Genomic DNA, 19027 nt, shown 5'->3' on the forward strand with positions numbered 1-19027 from the left:
CAAACAAATTTTAAAACATCTGTTTTATCATGAGCTTTATAAGTCTGAACAATTCAAGTTTGAAAGTACCGATTTAGTATATACGTACTTAAATAGCACAATTTACATGGCTAACCCGATGAAGTTTTTGAATATAATTATTACAGTTTATTCTAAAAGACGTGAAAAAGTGTTATAGCTTTTCCTACTCAAACACCATGAACTTTGCATATACAATACCAAAATCTTAATTTGAAGTACATGGGTATGAGACTAATTTGACTTATTTTTGTTTCCAGTGTCTTAACTTGTTATCATATTATATGGAAGTATAACTTCATTCTCTGCAAATAACTTGACCACAAGAAAGATGCTGGCTCAGTACTTGGGGAATTTAAATTTGTGACATCTGGGAGTTCCCGTGGTGGCTCAGCAGAAACAAACCAGACTAGTATCCATGAGGATTGGGTTTGATCCCTGGCCTCACACAGTGGGTTAAGGATCCACTGTTGCTGCGAGCTGTGGTGTAGGTTAAAAACGCGGCTCGGATCTGGCGTTGCTGTGGTTGTGGTATAGGCTGGCAGCTGTAGCTCTGATTCAACCCCTAGTAGGGGAACCTGCATATGCCGCAGGTGCACTCCTGCCAAATAAATAAATAAATAAATATTTTTTGTGACATCTACATCATACTAAAAAATGAACTATATTCAATTAATAAACACAGTCATAGTTTGTGTTTACAGGCAAATGAAACGTCCTTTTTTCAGAATATTTCATATATCTAGATTTTAAGTTAAATTTGTTCAAATTTTCCCAAGCATGAAATGTTATCTCAGGGTCAGCTGATGATCTGATTATGCCCTAGGATTCATGTGGAAGGTCAGATACTAAAATTCTCCCTCCTCCTCCCTCTCTCTTCCTCTATTTCACCTCCTATCTCCATCCCTCTTTTCATGGGATAAGTAGAATTATGAAAACACAGCACTGAGGTTTACATGTTGTTATAAATTATGTCTTTAATGGAATGCTCTTGTTTTAAAAATCTGACTTGTCATTTCAAAAGCTGTCAAATTAATGTGCAGAGATTTAGAGAATAACATGATTATACTGCATGTAATGTATATAAATATATTATACGATGAGATCTTCAGTGAAGAAGTGGGAGAGAAATATGATCATTTATGCATGTTAAACTTGTTCTCAGCAACGAAGTGGTTTCTTTAGAATCCCATTTAATATTTTTCCACTAAAACCACAAATGGCAAATTAAAATGGTATTATAAAAATGTTCTAGTAGAAGTTAAATAACTTTATTCTAATAGAAATTTAATGCATTAAAATTTCTTTTACATAGTTTTGTCTCACACTTTTGGGATTTCCAACAATTACCACTTTACTCAAAGTGTATATTAAGTGGTCAATTTAACAGTAATAATGTGAATGAAATTTGATAAACATTCAATAAAGTTTTTTAAACAATGATGAGGGTACTGCTCTATTCACAATAATTTTTGAAAAAAAATGAAAATGGTTTAAGATATGCTATTTTACTCATTTCATTTTTCTATATAGGAATTTTTATAGCTAGGCAAAGTTTTCAATGTGTCCCCCATTGAAAATATTATACTAATTTTATCGTGACCACGTGTAATCTTAAGTAATACCCAAAGCCAATTCTATTGATGATAAACTATATTTCATCATAGGCTTACACATCTAAACGATGAGAATCATATTGTTACATAAAAAATAATTTGGATTTTGTCAACAAGGCATGATTAATTTTAGAAAATCTGCAAGTAATGAACTGCCATTGTTGTGATGACATTCCAGCACGTTTTCAAATATTATCCCATAATACTAAATAATGGAAAACACTGATATTATCGTGCCAAAGTAGCGGGATGAAAACAGAGAATAACAAGAGGTAACAATTGATGTCAGAACCAACTCTTGATTATTCAGGATTTAATTCATCCATTTCTAATCGTTTGCTCACATTCTTCTCCCTTCTGCTTTACACACCTTTCAGCCGTGTCTTGTCGTTGATACTTAGATCCACCAACACTGGCTGGATAGGAGAAGGGAGAAGAGAGACTAACGGATATTCACTAAATTTCAGCAACGATTCTTTTCGTCATAGTTTTAGTTGTGGTTGGAATTTTTTTAGTTCACTTAGAAGAATCCTGAAAATCACTATATAAGAACTGTACAAGATAAATATATATATTTGACAAGAGAGAACATAACCATGACCTTGTCGTGGTTTTCACTGGATGAAAACTTGTGAGGGTTAGACTAGAAGTTTTAGCTTGGTTACGCAGAACACAGAGGATAATATGTACTCCTATGTGTTTTAAGTTTATAATAAATTATGCATAAGGACTTTATAGAGAAGTTACATTTATTTGAATTAGTGTACACAAATTTTGGCTTCAAATTTGTGACACTTTCATTTTAGTATTTTAAGACCCCATTTTAATAAATGCTTCTAACAGAAACCTCTTTAGCTTACACACAATTGGTATAATATTTCAATCCATTGGAATCTGCTCATTTTCTGAATAATCAAAAGTTGACACTACAGGTCTGACAAGAAGTTTAAGAAACAGCTGTAATGCTGTCCTCAATTTAAATCTTCAGATTCAATTTGCAACTCACCTCAAGCTCACAATGGCTCACAATGCCCCCTGTCGACCATAACCCAGTGAACTTTAACACCCAAGTACAGACTGCGCCATTACTGCTACAACAGTTGTTCTAATGTGAGTTCTGTACACAGAACAGCAAAGTTTAGGTACAGAGAAAAGCAGACAGAAACATCTAAGATTGAAAGCTACTTTCAGCTGAACAGATTTTTAACTCTAAGATCTCAAAATGTTTCATTTCTATTCCACATTAAGCCATGCATGTTATGTGCTGGCAAAAAAAGTGAATAAAATTAAACCTTCGTGAGGGAAATTTTTACCAAGGTATGTGGTTTTAAAAAATTGCAATTTTTTACCCCTCTTTTTTCTAAACTCATCATGAGAACAAATCTGATGGCACAAATTATAACATTTTTCTTATGTAAGTATACAGCAATTTGAGTTTTTGCTTGTATTAATTGATTTTAACTTTTTAAAAATTACAGGTAGGAATGTATTCTTCCCAGTTTTCAGTTTCTATTATTCTCTGGTGGTAACACTGGCACTAAACTTTATTTTAGTAGAATATTATACAAGATCCATAAAATTAATATTTTGATATAGGCAAAGATCATGTGTAAAAAAATCATTTTCTAAGTATTTAAAAGTTTTGTTTTTATCTTTACTGATATCCCAGTTTCTTTGCCAGAAGTCCTTAATAATGCCTGACTTTTCTGGTGAAGGGCAAGCAAAATGGACAGATAATTTTTTTATATTCTGTACCAAACCAGTAATTGATATCCCACTGTTTTGTGAGTTATTTAACATAATATTTTGACAAATATGTTCTTACTAATAGGAAAAAATGTGGTCCAAACCATAATAAACAAGAGGACACATATTTAAAAGGTGTTGGACTCTCCAAGAAATCAGCTTCACTGGTTAAGGCTGGCTGGCTCCAAGAAGAGAAGAGAAGAAAAGAAGAAATTGAACCAAGTAGAGAAGAATTGACCAGACAAAAATTAGTGGAGAATGGAAATGATTTGTAGACCATCATAAGACAACAGAAGCTGTTAGGGTTTGAAAGAAAACATATAAAATGAGAGTTTGGCGATCCACAGGAGAAAGGAAGGTAAGTATAAAAGAATTAAAAGAAATAAAAAAGTGAAACCACAATTCTAAAACAATTAATATATTTAGATAGTACTTTGGGGCCCCAAAGACAGTAAAACAGAAGTAGTTAATACAAAAACCATTATTGATGATTATAACTATTCTGTGAAGGGAGAAGGAAAAAAGCAGTAGGTTTAATATACAAATGTGACATTTTAATAAAAAAGAGACATCGTTTAATGCAAATAGTTTTATTATATATGTACAAGTAATCTGACATTGGGTAGAAGAAATACCTACAGTATCATTTTAATATAAAATGACAAATGACTTTAATAAATTAAAATGACCATTTTTACTTAAAAATTAAATGCTAATCATGTAAAAATAGTTTTAAATTATCACTAAAATTTTCTGTTTATTATTTGAAATAGAGCACAAATGAGTTTTTTGAGTGTCCAAAGAAATGGGTAAAGTATATATGTTGCCTAGTAGATAGGATTTAGTGGTGATGGTGAGGATGAGATTCCAGAAATTAAGATGGCAAGCTGAGTGGTGATTTTAGGTCCTTTAGTTATAGACATGAAGATGAGAAATGCTGAGAATGTGACATAAATTGGTGATAAATGATGGTACCCTGTTACCTTCTGTGTGAATGAGCAGTGTATTCAACAAACCAGAGAATGCCAGGATAGAAATGGTGAGAACCAAGTGCTCAGTGTTCATATAATGTGAAGTAACGGAAGAACTGTGGTTTAGTGCTTTAGAATGTTCTACTCTATTTTAAACCTTACAACAATATTTTAACCTTTGAATTTGTAGGTAATTTGAAGTAAGTTATCATTATATTCACAGGTTAAAACATCATTCGTGTTAATGTAATCTAGAGATATAACCACCACAACAACAGTTCATTTTCACAAATAACAAACATTCGGCTAAAATAATTACACATACAGAGTATATAATAAAATACAAACAACTTACAACCTTAAAGAATTCAATATTTAACTCTCGTGGTTTTTATTTAATAAGATTTGATAAATTTTATCTTAAACGTGCAAACAGAAAAGGGCACAATTGGTTCCACTGAGATTGTACCAAATAACAAATCAGAGGCAGGATCTAGTATATCCTTGGATTGTAAGAAGATGCACCAGTTAGAGAGTAAACGAGATTCCTGCCTGGGAAGCTTTGTTTAAGCTGTTGTTACCTGGGTATTCATCATAGCCAAAATTAAAAGCATGTTTTGTCATCACGTAGGGCTACCCACACCAATTGTGCTTACAGTTTGTTTTGTCTTGTATTTACATTCATGTAACATAGGTATGCATATAAAAACTTTGTCAAGAAAACATCTTTTCCACAACACAAAGTACCAGTATTTTGCCAATGAGATGTTATTCCAATTATTCAAATACTCAGATCTATTTGTGTGAAGCAAAGCAGCAAAGATACTGGTCACAAGTAGCATTAACCATGCAGTTGTTCAACAATATGGGCTAAAAATGAAGAGGCTTCTTTGAAAGCTGTCACACATGGACAAAAGTTAACTGATTTCCCTTGACCTCATCCAGACTGGCTTCTGAACAATTTTTCTCGCCCCAGCAATCATGTAAAAGTTATCAGAAAAATTACTCACTCCAAGGTCACCTGAGCCACAGCGTCCATTGAACTGTATCCATTTTCCATGAAAATTTCTGTATATCGGCCCATTTTGATTGCTTCTAGCCATTCACCTACTGATCTGTAGGCCCCAGATCCCAGTGAACCATGTTCCACCAATAAACTAGATACTCTAAAACATAAAACACAAATATTAAAAGTAGCATTTTAATTCTTCTCTAACAAACTGTATTGTAAGATTAGATCATAATCAATGGATCTTTGAATCTATCAGTATATTTATAGGAGAGAAATAGACAAATGCTAATGAGGAAGAAAAAAATTTAAAATATCAAGCAGAAGATCAGTCTGTTCAGATTTCTTTCTATCTATAGTTAATGATGACTTATAATGACTTAATACCTAAATTTTCTGTAATGCAAAACATTAGCTAAAAATTCCATATAGTAATTTAGATGTATTTACTTCCTTCTATTGTTTTGTTTGTAAAAATAATACAGAAAATGCTAGCAAATTGAGAGATGCAGGATCATTTGTGTAAAACCAATTGCTTCTAGACTTTGCTAGAGAAACTCATGCTCATTTAAGCTAATTTCCCAGGAGACCAGAAGTAATGTACTCTTTATTTTAAGCTCTTACATAGAAATGCTTGTTAATTCACCTTGGAGTAGTGAAACTGGAAAGCAAAATGTAACTCCAAATACATAAGAAAACTGAATAGAATTAATCAACTATGTGATATACTATACTAACTATACTAAATTTATACTGTTTGGCCAATAATATATATGATGATGATGATGATGATTTCTGGAAATGTATCCTACAGAAATAATCAGAAAAAATGTAAGTGCATATTTTTTTGCTAATGAAAGTAAACACCAAAAGCAATTTAAATGTCCATCCATGTGAATTTATTTACATACATTTCAACAATAAGATAGAGGACAAATACTTTTCTTTCGGCTCAAATCCTCTGTACTTTCTCACATCCCATTTACACTTCAATCTACTCCAAGGTAGTTTCTTCCAAACCAATTCTATAAAAATTGCTCTCGTTAAGGTGAGCTTTGACCTCTATTTGGTCATAATCTGTGACCATTTTCTAATATGTAAGATGACTGACTTAGAAACATTCAACAACTATCGCCTCTTGAAATTTTACCTTATCTCAACTTTTTTTTTTAATTTTTAAAACATTTTATGGCTGTACCTTTGGCATATGGAAGTTTCCAGTCCAGGGACTGAATCTCAGCTGCAGTTGCAGCAATGCTGAATCCTTTAACCCACTGTGCTGGGACAGGGATTGAAGCCGCGCCTCCACAGTGACCTGAGCCACTGCCATCAGATTCTTAACCCACTGCACCACGGTGGGAACTCCTATCTCAACCTTTTTTGAATCACTCTTCCCTCTTTGAGGGCTACCGTCACGTTGTACACTTGTCTTCAATCTCCAACGCTTACCTCTGCCTGACTTTAAAATTTGGAGATAGCCAGGACTTGCCCCTATATCTTCTCTCTCAGCCTATACTTGACTATGTTTTAGGCAGTTTTATCCACTTTCATGTGGCAAATATGACCTATTTTTCTCCAGTTTTCATCTCTTGCCTAGATGTCTCATATATTCATATGCCTATGCCATGCCTCCATATTTATCATAGGAATCTCATCACAAGTCCAAAGCCACACGGCTCATCTTCTCCACATCCTATTCCCCCAGAAACGCTCCTTTTTATAGTCGTGATAAACAGTCTCCTCCTTCCTTGTCTTCAATCTCCTCCCAATCGATCACTGTGTGTACCATCCACTCAACATCCAATACATTATAAATCTGACCACTTCTCTGACCACTTCTCTGACCACTTCATTTGTTACCATTGTAGTTCAAGACATCATTGTGTCTTAACTGCACAACTGTTCTGGCTGTAATTATTCTGCTAAATTCTACTCACTCTCTACTCCAAACTAAAGTGTTTTTCCTTTAATGCTTTTATATTGTTTAATCTCTCTTTCCCCTAAGAGTGTGTGGCTCAATACTGTATACTCAGCATGTAGTCCACAGCATGACACAGAGTAGACACATGTATATTTATTTGTATGAATCAGCGGATATTTCGTAATAATTTGTAGCTATTAAAGAGTAGAGTCGAAGATTTGTTGACGTGAGAAGTACAAGAGGAAATAGTCGGAGAATAATAGGATTTTGAAGTTGAGATTACTGAAAAGTTGCAATTGTTGGTAATAGCTAAGTCTAGAATATGACTATGAAAGAGTCCAAGGTGGGTTAGAAACTAAAATCATTGAAGGAGAAAATTTCAAGGTGTTAAGAGATATTTGAATATCATCTACATGGTTACTAAAATCACCGAGTTTTGTGACACAGGTAGGGATAGAGAGAAAGAGACAATGAATCAAGAACCTTCTAGAACCAGTATTTGTAGACGATGAATAAAGATGGGGTAGAGAGTGGTACAATCCTCCTTCCTGCTTCTGGAGGGGACTGTTTCTAGGACCACGCCCTCCAGCTTGCTGGACACCAAAACCACGGATGCTCAAGTCCCTTAGTAAAACGACCCAGAAGAGTCAGTCCTCCACGTCCACAGATACAGGGAGCTGACTGTATAGTCTTAAGCTAAATCTGTTAATATGAAACCTAGCAAACTGAATTCTATGTAATGCATACAAGGAAATAATATTCTTCGGATATTTTTAAACTGCTCTCAAGCTATAAAGATGATGTGGATATAAATTAATACAATTTAGAACATAAAAATATCTTATGATTTCCTTTCCTTATGTCCATTTGTGACAACTTCACATAATTCAAACAAGTAAATGAGAGAAACACAATGTTTTACATGACAATAAACAATTTAAAAGCAGTTATTTCAGGAACAACATAAGGAATGATCTCTGAGATGCAATCTCCAGTTGCTACCACAGAAAGTTAATGATGCCTGAACAGAGTTTGAAGATTCATTCCCCATTTGTGCTCATAAATGACTTTTGCCTAGTAAACAAATGGTACACTAGAGTCATAGAACTTATGTGACTTTATCAACAAATTGTTTCTCATTGAGTTCATACTATGGGCAGCCAATTCAGTTATCAGCATGATACCTTTTCCTGTAAAGACAGACAACTGCCTTAAATATGGTGAAAATAACAATCCGGTAAATTTTCTAGTGTAGCGTCAAACTGACTTATTTTTTGAGAGGATGATTTTGTAACTGTTCAGATAAAAGAGGTAAGGATGCTTTATATAATGTAACATAATTTAAATGCATTCATATGCATTCAGGAAAGTTTTAAAAATGCTTATTTGCTCCCACAAATTTTTTCATTACTCATTTATCAGTTTTAAGTCTTGTTCAAACTACACAGTGAATGATTATCCAAGTATCTGGGTTCAACTGGATAAGAGGAAAGAGCCCCTAAAGAAGATGTCAGGGTTCATAAACTATGACAGGTGGTGAAATCAGGAAACCAAAGAGCATCTGATGTTACATACCTCTGGTTTATAATTCTATCAGTGCTTATTGGTTTTCTCCCATGATCTTATAATCTTATTTTCTTTGTTCCAAACCTATGTGGATCCAAAGCACCTAAAAGTACACATATTTGAGGATTTGTTTTTAAAGCTCCCTGAATTTGGTTATAGTTGACACTTACCTGAAACTGGTGGGTTACCCTATTAGATTAGTTTTAGGTGTTTTTATGTATAATTTCATCATTCCTCTTTCATTCATTATAAAAGAATAATATGCAAGAACTATATTCAAATATTTAGTGTAAAATAAATTCATAGGCTAACATGTATACGAAAATAGTTTCATTAATTTGATATCTTTGGCATTAATCTGAATTCGCAATGTTCAGAAAAATCCCTCAGGTCTGGCCTCGTACCTGCTTGATGCGTTAACCAGTGTCTTTAAACTACTTGGGTTACGGATCAGCTTGTCCAACATGTTGACGATTTCATCAAACTTGGGCCTGCTATTCCGGTCTTTCTGCCAGCAATCCAGCATTAACTGGTAGAGAGCAGCAGGGCAGTCCATAGGGCTTGGCAGACGGTAGCCTTCCTCCACGGCTTTAATCACCTGCATGAAGTGAAACAGAATCGGTTGCCCAACACAATCTTAACAGAGAACAGCTTGAGAAATTTCCCACCGTTCAACTCTCATCTGTCCTCGTTCTTACTCTTGCAATGACAAACAGCATCCTCTCTCTTAACCTCCTCAATTATTCCATTTGCTGTAAAATAAAGAAATAATATGCTCTCACACAATATAAAAAAAGACAGACTTTCCTCACATATTCTAAAGGAAATAAATGGTAATCATTTTTACCTAAAATCCTGATGAAGGTTGATTTGTAAAATTAATTGATATAAAAGTAAACAGTTCATGTTTTATTTAGCCCTGCATTCTGGAATCAAATAGAGATTAATTTTTCTAGTGATTTCTCTGAAAAGCTAATGCCTTTTTAATGAAAAATTATGTGTAGAATCACATTTTTTAAAGTAATAAAACTGCAATTTTACTTCAAAAGAGATTTTGGATGGTAAATGATGGATAAGTCAAAGGCTAAATTAACATAGCTATCTCATGTATCATTTAATAACATCAGGGCCTGGCTGTTTATTATCATCTACTGATTTCTGTCAGAAATTTGGAATGACTGTTTAATGGCAGAGACATTACAAACATCATTGATTTTAAATGTAACCACACATAGAAATATCAGTCTAATTGTGAGGCTGTATTATCAAAAGACGTAATGCTGCTGCTGCCATCAAAATGTCTGCCTCCAGAAGAGATCTGTTTATGCTACTGAATGTAATAATAATGGTTTTATTCAATTATGAAATTATTAAGCAATACCGAAAACCAACAACAATGAGCCTATTTCTCAAAATCCTATTTGAATATTTTCTTAACAATTAAACTTAATTATATTTTTTGACAAACAGTTTAGATCTGATCTGACAAACAGAAAAAAATCTACGATGATTAGAAAAGAAATTTTGCAAAGATAATTTTGAACGATTGGGGAGAAACCAGTCTTTCAATGATAAAGGAAATGGGATCTGAACAAAAGCTGTGACAGATGAAGAGAAGAAACACGACAGGTTAGAGACATTTATAACCTACGGGTAGAGGGAAGGGCAGAGAAAGTATCTGAGATAAAACCAGTTCAAGCCTTTCATTGTGGATGGCTTTTGCTGTTAATTTTAGGTAAGCACGTTTATGGGAGTAGGAAATGTTGACATGTATAACTGGGGACTTGTTTTATATGAGGTGAGTAGGGAACCAGCAGTTTGCAAGAATCTGGCTAGAGGACAGGAGATGTTTGGGCTGATAATATAAACGTGAAGGTGGTCAGCGCTTGGGAGCAGCTTGAAGTTGGGTATAGTTTATACCTCCCAGGAAGAGCATGGAATAAAGGTTCCTGAGAAGCACAGATAGTTAAGTAGAGAAATGAAAAGTACTCAAGGACTCTACAAATAGGTAAGTCATCGAATAACTATGAGCAAGATACCTGAGAGTCATCTACCACCTTGATGAACTCAAAAACAATGCAAAAAGTTAAAAGGCAAGCCTAATATTTCTAATATTTTCATATCGCAAAAACTACACATTATGGTTAACATATCTAATATATTAAAATCTCATGAAAATTGAGAAGTAAACTAATCAGACAACAAATAAATAAGCAATGGATACTAAATCAAAAATTTACAAAAGAAAAAATGCTAAATCAATTTTGAGAAATTAGTTATTATCACTGGTGATCAAATCCATGAATAGTAAAAATACAAAGTACCATTTGCACTTGTATATTAAAGGAAGTTTATTGATCTATTTATTTGTTATAAGACTCTCCATTTTTTTTTTCTTTTCTTTCTTTTTTTTTCTTTTAGGGTTGCATCTATGACATGGAAGTTCCCAGACTAGGGGTCAAATCAGAGCTGCGGTTGCAGGCCTATGCCACAGCCACAGCCATGCCAGATCTGAGCCACATCTGTGACCTATGCCACAGCTTGTGGCAATGCCAGATCCTTAACTCAGCAAGGCCAGGGATCAAACCTGCATCCTCATACTAGTTAGGTTCTTAACCTGCTGGGCCACAATAAGAACTCTGAGACTCTTCCCTATTGATAGGGACAATGGTTGTTCTCTTTAACAACACATATGTGCCAACATTAAATGTCTTAATATAGTTTATATCATGAAATGTTTCCCCATGCAGTGAAAACATTCTTATTTGCTTAAAACCTTATATATTCATGTTTTCCCCCAAATCTGATGCCAATTAGTTCTATTTCTTTTTTTAACACTTTTTAAAAAATTATTGTCTTTAATGTCAATAAAGCTCATCTTTCTATATGACCATGAAATTAATAAATTAAACCAATTCCTTAGTTTTAAAGGAATTAATAAGTTATTTGATCTGAGAAGGTATTTACCATATATAATACTTAACACCTTTATTTTCAGCTAAATTTCTATATATAAATATAATACTATCTCTAAGTTAACTTAGAACTTGGCCTAGTAATTAAGTCATTGGATTTAATTCTAAATTCATCTTTGGAATTTTTATTTAAAATAGATTTAGAGTTATAACTTTAGATTTTATATTTAGACATTTTGAAGTGACTTTTTTTTTTCATTTTTACCTACTGCATCTTTCATAGATTGGGAAAGAAATTAATAGTGTTAGTATTCTGGTGGTTGTGAAATGCTGGAAATCTACCAAAGTCTAATTTAGGCTGCTCATTTTTCCATAGAGTTTAGAATGTATGACTAAATGAGTCGTACTCTAATTGACTCTGTTATTACTATAAATTTAGGTGGTTGAGATGAACAAAGAAAAAAAGAGAAAATAACAAGACAATCAGAAGTTTTACAGTCAATCTGGCACCATTTCAGATCTCTGTATCTGAAATATTACCATAAGCTATGCCCTTTCTTGGCATTGATATGTAAATCAACAATCTGAACACAATATAAAGAATGCTATCTCTCCTTCCAATACTTAAAACCCAACTCTGAGCACCTAATATGCCACTATTCACTTGGTGGTGACGCTGTTGGCCCTTTTCATCAGGTAATGGCCAGTGGGTTCATCTTTCAGGTAGATATACCTATTCTGGGTATTGCTTTTGCTGGCACAAAGCCTTGGCCAGCATTACAAGGTTGGGATGCTTGACCCACAAACGTGGAATCCCACCTGGTATATCACCAACTAGAATGAGAGTATCATTGAGTAAATATTTAACAATTGGCTCTTTAGGGGGAAAGATATTTACAACATTTTCTCATTTATGGATTTAAAAACTGCCATATCAACTGCAAGCTACCAACATAACCTCATTAAGGTAGAAATGTTCTGAAATTCACTAGCTGATATGAGCTGGTTCTAGCAACCACTGCACATAGTCCATCATCCAGTAGCAACTAGCCTCACAGAATGCTGGCAGACTTTCTAAAGGCACAGCTAAATAACCACCTAGGAGGCAATACTCTAATAGGAGCAGGTGTAAATATTCAAGATGCAGTTGCTATATTAAATAAGAAAATTTCTCTATTGTGCTTTGTTCCCAGGCAACAAATGATTATCACTGTCACGAGGGCACTTTGGACTACCTGTGCCCAACTACAAGCAAAGGAGAAGGCCAAGGCAATTAACACTGAACGGTGGGAGGCATCTAAGCTGATTTCACACAGTTGGGGTGGGAAGAAATATGTGCGGCACCCAGAATATATTAGGGCTCTTTTAATACTGCTGTATAGCAATGTGGCCTGAAACTGCTTACCCCCAATAATGAAGGACTGATTTATCCTACTAGTTAAGCCATCATGATCTGCCAGGTTGTCAATGAAGGGGAAGTCAGAATGGACAGTGAAAGAGGGAGAGGCTAAGAACCAGGTTAGGTCCCGAGATTGGCTGAAGCTACAGAGGTTACAGTTCAGTCCATAACTGTCTTCTTCTGAGTTTCCCTTCAGAAAGAAAAACCTACAGAACCATGGAAAGATGCTTCCTAAACCTGTGTGAAAAAGTTGCTCTATGCTGCAAAAGGGATGGAGCTGGGAAACCATGAAAATTTGCCTCTCATATCTTCACTTGTAGGGGTGGCAATTGACCAGTAGTCCTTAACCTTGAAGTCTCTAACATCTATCATCACAGAGATGGTAGATTTTCATAGGTTACTTCCAGTCAACTATTGAACATGGCAGTGGTAAGAGATGCACATTCCTTTGACACTTGCTGGCTTGAGGACTCCTTGGTGGCCTCACCAACCTCTTTTACAAGTGCACTTCAGTCTCACGTGCCTCCATTCAATCATCCTTCCTTCCATCACTACTCCACCTGGGGTCAAATTTGTATCATGGTCTGACGTCTCTCCCAGCTTCCTCTCATCCCTTCAAGTTTTTCTTCACAAGCATCTCCCTTTAACAATACTCGTGTACATGTAATTCCCTTATGTCATGGTCTTCTTGGATGATCTAGACCAGCCAGGCATTACATCATAGGTACTAAATGCAAATCGTGTGTATATTATCCCCATTCTAACACATATCTGCAAAATACGAATTTTATACACATTTTACTGGTGAAATATACGAGTTTCTAGAAGGTTAAATATTGCCCACGTGCACACAAAGAACAAGTAGCAATGGAAAGATTCACGTTCGAGTCTCTCTGGAGTGCAAATCTGTGACCTTTCCGTCCCGGTGCCGAGTCACACACTATTGACATAAGAATGACCTCCCAGAAAAATACTTAGGGATAGATACAGACATTACCCCATGGGATCAGATTTCTTGTACCATAAAAAATATATCCAAAATTAAAATGAGCTACTCTGGAAGACTGTCCCTTCTTCATCAGAGGAGATGTGAAAATGCAGACTGGGTAAGTAAGTGGCAGGAAGGTTGCAGGGAAACTCTGAGCGTCAGCTGTGTTTTGATGAATCAGGCTCTATGTAGAGTGTGAGTGCCTGTGTTGTTTGGTATTTACTTGAAATTTCACACATGAGTCCTTTAGCTACTAGGAGATATGAAACTCCCCAAAGTGACCAGAATTTAATAACATTCTCAGAAATTATCTCAAATACCACAGAAATAGTTCCAGATAGACCAGTTTTTCCCCTATGATTTCTTTCTTGTTTCTAATAGTTACTAAACATGAATTGAGTATGTCTTTGTCTCAGTACATCAATCACAGATCAACAGAATTCAGAGGTTAAAGAGAAATTAGAAATCTGTTCCAGTCCACTTTCTTTATAATCACTGAAACTGACCAAGAGTTATAGAATTGAAGATGAGTGGCTAAAAACATAAGATTTTTGCTTTCTGTATTTAAATAGCAAGGTCTAAGAATATTAGACAGCAGTATTGGTATTTATCACTTTTTACAAAGGGGCGGGTATGTCTATTACTTGTATCCAAGGGCAGCGTTATCCTTAGAAGACCGATAATTGTTTGTTCATCAACTCATTTTATTTTAATTAACTCATTCATTCATTTGTTTATTTTGGCTGTGCCCTTGGCATGTGGAGATTCCTTCGCTAGGGACTGAACCTGTGCCACAGCAGTGACGCAAGCCACGGCAGTGACAATGCTGGATCTTCAACCTTTTGAGCCATGTGGGAACTCTCAACTGACTCATTTTAACCATTATTGTACTGAAACGAATAATAATTTGCTCACTGTCAAATCTTAGTAATTTATAGTATTTGGATAAGAATTAATTCCTCATACTTCAGTTAACAACATATTGCATACTGTAACATATTCTCTTTGTTTTAACATTAAAAATTCCAGCAGTATGGAGTTCCCATCGTGGCTCAGGGGAAACTAATCTGACTAGCATCCATGAGGTTAAAGGTTCGATTCCTGACCTTTCTCAGTGGGTTAAGGATCCGGAGTTGCCATGATCTGTGGTGTAGGTCGAAGATGCAGATCGTATGCCGCATTACTGTAGCTGTGGTGTAGCTGGAAGCTACAGCTCAGATTTGACCCCTATCCTGGGAACCTCCATATGCCGCTGGTGTGGCCCTAAAAAGACAAAAAAAAAAAATTCCAGCAATACAATATATATATGTATGTATATATATATATGTGTATACACACACACACACACACACACACACCATTCTATCTTATCAGAAACTGAAACAGAGACTAGAAAAAGGAAGAGGGACACCCAGTATAAAGTGGGTTGACGTACTTTTGGAGTCAAATATTTTTGCTGCCTTAAAAGTCAGATCTAGGCCAAAAGAAATGGTACTAGAAAACTGACTGCCTAAAAATACCAGATTACTTAAATTAGTATTTGAACCACTTTTTAATTTATGTGTTTAGTATGTGCTACCTATTCATACATTTTCAAATAAATATAAGACAAAGACATTGTCACTAAATATAAAAATACAATATAATAACATCTCTTCTTGTCTTTTAAGTTCTGAAAAATGTTGACATTTAAAATGTCTGCTATCAATAAAGAAGCTTCTGCTGGCAACAGGATATTATCGTAGCTTCCCCAAGCTTGAATCAGAGTTCATGGTCTGATATTTACCTAAAATCATCTTAGCCATTTTAGTTTATTTTTATTATGTGTTGTTATGGCTTTTCTCTGTGATGACAGAGGTAATCCTAAATCAAAAGAAACCTACTGTAGCATTCTGTCCCACTGACGCAGCGGAAGGTCTCCTCTGAGAGATTTAGATTATTCTGCATGTCTTGGTAATGTAACATTTTCATGGTGGCAAAGCCTTTTTAGAATCAGACAGTGTCTGGAACATCGAGAAGATGGGATACATCATTCAAAACTGCCAAATCAGTGCTTCCAGTTTGTTTTCTGAGAATATTTTTTCGAAAGAGATATTCAGTGATGATGATTTTTAAATACAGTAGATCTGTCATGTTTATTGGGTACAAACTTTAACACACACTTTAATAAAAAGTTTGTATCTATTGAACCAACTTGGATACAAACTTTAAAAGAAATTGAGGCATGTCACACTCAATGCCATATCTTGAAACTAAATGCCACTAATGATAGAGAACTTGAAGAGAAAATGCAAAGCCTGCATTACTGGACACTCTATTAAAGGCAGACATTTTATTTAGAAAGTTCTTTGATTGTATGAACATTTTCTGAAAACCTCATTTAGATTCTTGGAAAACCCAGCCAAAGCCAAACTATTAGATTTTATTTTCATAATGTCCTAAAAATATTATATCTGTACTTCCTTGTATTTTTCTAAATGGTCTAAAATAAAATTATCGGAAGAGTATCAAGACTCTCAAACAGCTGAAAGCAAGAAAAAAAAAATCATTCCCAGTCCTTCGCACCTCCTTGATCTATGTCCTTTTCCATAACTTTTCCATAACTTGATGTTGTTTATTCACAGGGAGCACTGTGATTGGATTGATCCTCTGATTACAGAATTGGACAATGGAATGTTGAGACTGAAATGCAACTGGGTTTATCCTCATCATTTGGCCGTGGGGCAGAAGAGCTCATATCTAGTCTAGCCTGCTGGTCTCTGGAAGAACATGAGGGCTGTGTGGAGCAGAGCCAAGAGATACCAGCTTAGACCAGCCAATCCCCAGCAGCATGAGCAAGCTCACTCCTGATCAGCAGACACACTTAAGAGCATGCACCTAGCATCATGTTCTACTTGGATCTATAATTTTATTTGTGACAGATAAAGCTACACGGGACATGATTGTCAACGATGTGATAATAATGCCACACACATTATACACATAATTGGGAAAGACTAATCATTGTGAGTGACAGAATCAGAATTCAAAATATCTCAAGTGTGAGGAGTTACAACACTAGGTAAATGAGGGATAAATGTTTTCTTTGAGTGAAGGGAGCAGGCTTGCTGGCATGACAGAACAAAATGCTTTCGCAAAAATCAAAGGAAAAATGGCATTGAAATGAGCCTCGAGAGAAGTTAGAAGCCAAATTATATATCTCAGGGTAGCATCTGGCCTTTATCTGGAGAGTAGCAAGTAGCAAACAGGCCTGGTCTTCGTCTAGACTAGATCAATCCAGAGTAATCATTATATATTGAATTGAATATTTTTTACTCAATTAGAAGGCTCATATAGGATCACTGTTGGAAGGGAGAATGTAGACCTTGATTCAGTGGAGACAGGGTGGTGGTTAGGTATAAAATTTTGGAGAATTAGGTTGAAATTTATGGTATAACTTTTATTATTTTTCTGGTCTTAAGAAAGTCATTTAATTTCTTAAGGCTCTAATGGGTTGTAAACAGGAATTCAATACTTTGGCATGGTCCAGCCCCTAAAATCATACAATGGAAGACAATGGAGATTATATTCTCTCAAATTTAGACAAATAGAAGTCAGGATCCCTTCGCTAAGTCGAGTGAGTAGGGCTCAGAGAACACCAATTAGAGAGATTCGAGATGACTCAAAAAAAAGGGCAGATTCACTGCTTTTCCATATGCTTGCTCTGAAGCAGGAGTTCTATTTCTCTCTGAGAAGAATGCTGTGAAATACTCCTTCGGAAAACCAGACTGAGACCCTGGCTGTTCAGCTGGGGAAATTTGAAGAAGGCAGGCTGGCTGGGGCAGCCTGCAATAGTATCTAAAAGAGGGAATGCTGGTGGGACATCTGGCAAGAATGCACTTTTCTTGGGTGATGCAGACATGTGTAAGGTACACAGAGACTGTGGGCAGGGAGCAGGCGAGAGGAACTCTGAGCTGTCAGCTGGAAAAGTGTCCTCCTCTCTAGGGACCCTGCAGGGAGGAAAGCCAAAGTCTGACGATCCTTCCTTCCCAGTCATGCTACTTAGGGTCGGGCTATCCCTGCAGCTGTGGAAAACACTTTGAAATGGATATAGGATTGACTCTGATTTAGACTGAATGGGATTTTTATATCTGAAAGTAAGTCTAAATGGCATTGTACTGTTGATACAACAAAATGCAGCTGGAGAGTAGCCGTACCTGTCCCATAACCCCTGAAGGCATACGTGAAGGAGATTTCATAGAGCATGGATAAAAGAAATAATTGAAGAGGAAAAAATGTATTAAGCCAGCATGGTACTAAGACTGTTCAATAAAATTATATTAAAGAAGCAATGAGGTTATTGGTTGGTAAATCACTTAAAATAGTGTATTCAATTGGACAGGGCTCAATAAGTCTTAGCCTTTATAATTTTTTATCTGAAAAAAACCCACAAATTTTAGTGTGATCCTAAATAAAAGGGCTCTATTAAATAGTAACAATGGAAAATTACAAAGGTAAAGACAAAGAGCCCAGGCATCATTCGGAACTTGAAGACTCTTTCATGGTTCTTTTAATTCCTGGATTCTAGCATTCTAAGCCTGAATTATTTCTTCATGTGGGAAACAAAACCTGTTTTTTTTCCCCAATTAAATAGACAATACAACTCTTCCTATATATTTTAATGTAAAGATTACTTCTTTTTATCTTCTCAGAGCATCCACTATTCAATCAATATCATTCATCCTTTTGGTTTTCAGTATTATCTCCCTTTATCAAATGCATGTCATAGAAATTTGCCTGTCAGTATTCATTCTTTGATGGCTCTTTCTTCATTTTTGAAAACGATACTGACATAAAATGAGTGAAACATCGCTACAGTGAGGCTAGAACTGCCTGGCA

At 35.3% G+C, this 19027-nt stretch overlaps 1 protein-coding gene across 8 annotated transcripts in view; it reads right to left on the bottom strand.

Moving 5' to 3' along the window:
* Window positions 1-19027, bottom strand: part of EPHA5 (EPH receptor A5) — a 319729-nt gene that overhangs the window by 7271 nt on the left and 293431 nt on the right. For 7 of the 8 annotated variants that reach the window (XM_013978750.2, XM_013978749.2, XM_003129048.6 and 4 more), the window contains 2 exons: window positions 9252-9445; window positions 5362-5517 (listed from right to left, as the gene is read on the bottom strand). In XM_013978750.2, the coding sequence (XP_013834204.2) occupies window positions 5362-5517; window positions 9252-9445 (350 nt within the window). Of the gene's footprint in view, window positions 1-4498; window positions 5518-9251; window positions 9446-19027 lie in introns of those variants that run through there. The other variant, XM_021101385.1, reaches the window with a different exon arrangement.

Source organism: Sus scrofa, chromosome 8, assembly GCF_000003025.6.
Source record: "Sus scrofa isolate TJ Tabasco breed Duroc chromosome 8, Sscrofa11.1, whole genome shotgun sequence".
NCBI lineage: Eukaryota > Metazoa > Chordata > Mammalia > Artiodactyla > Suidae > Sus > Sus scrofa.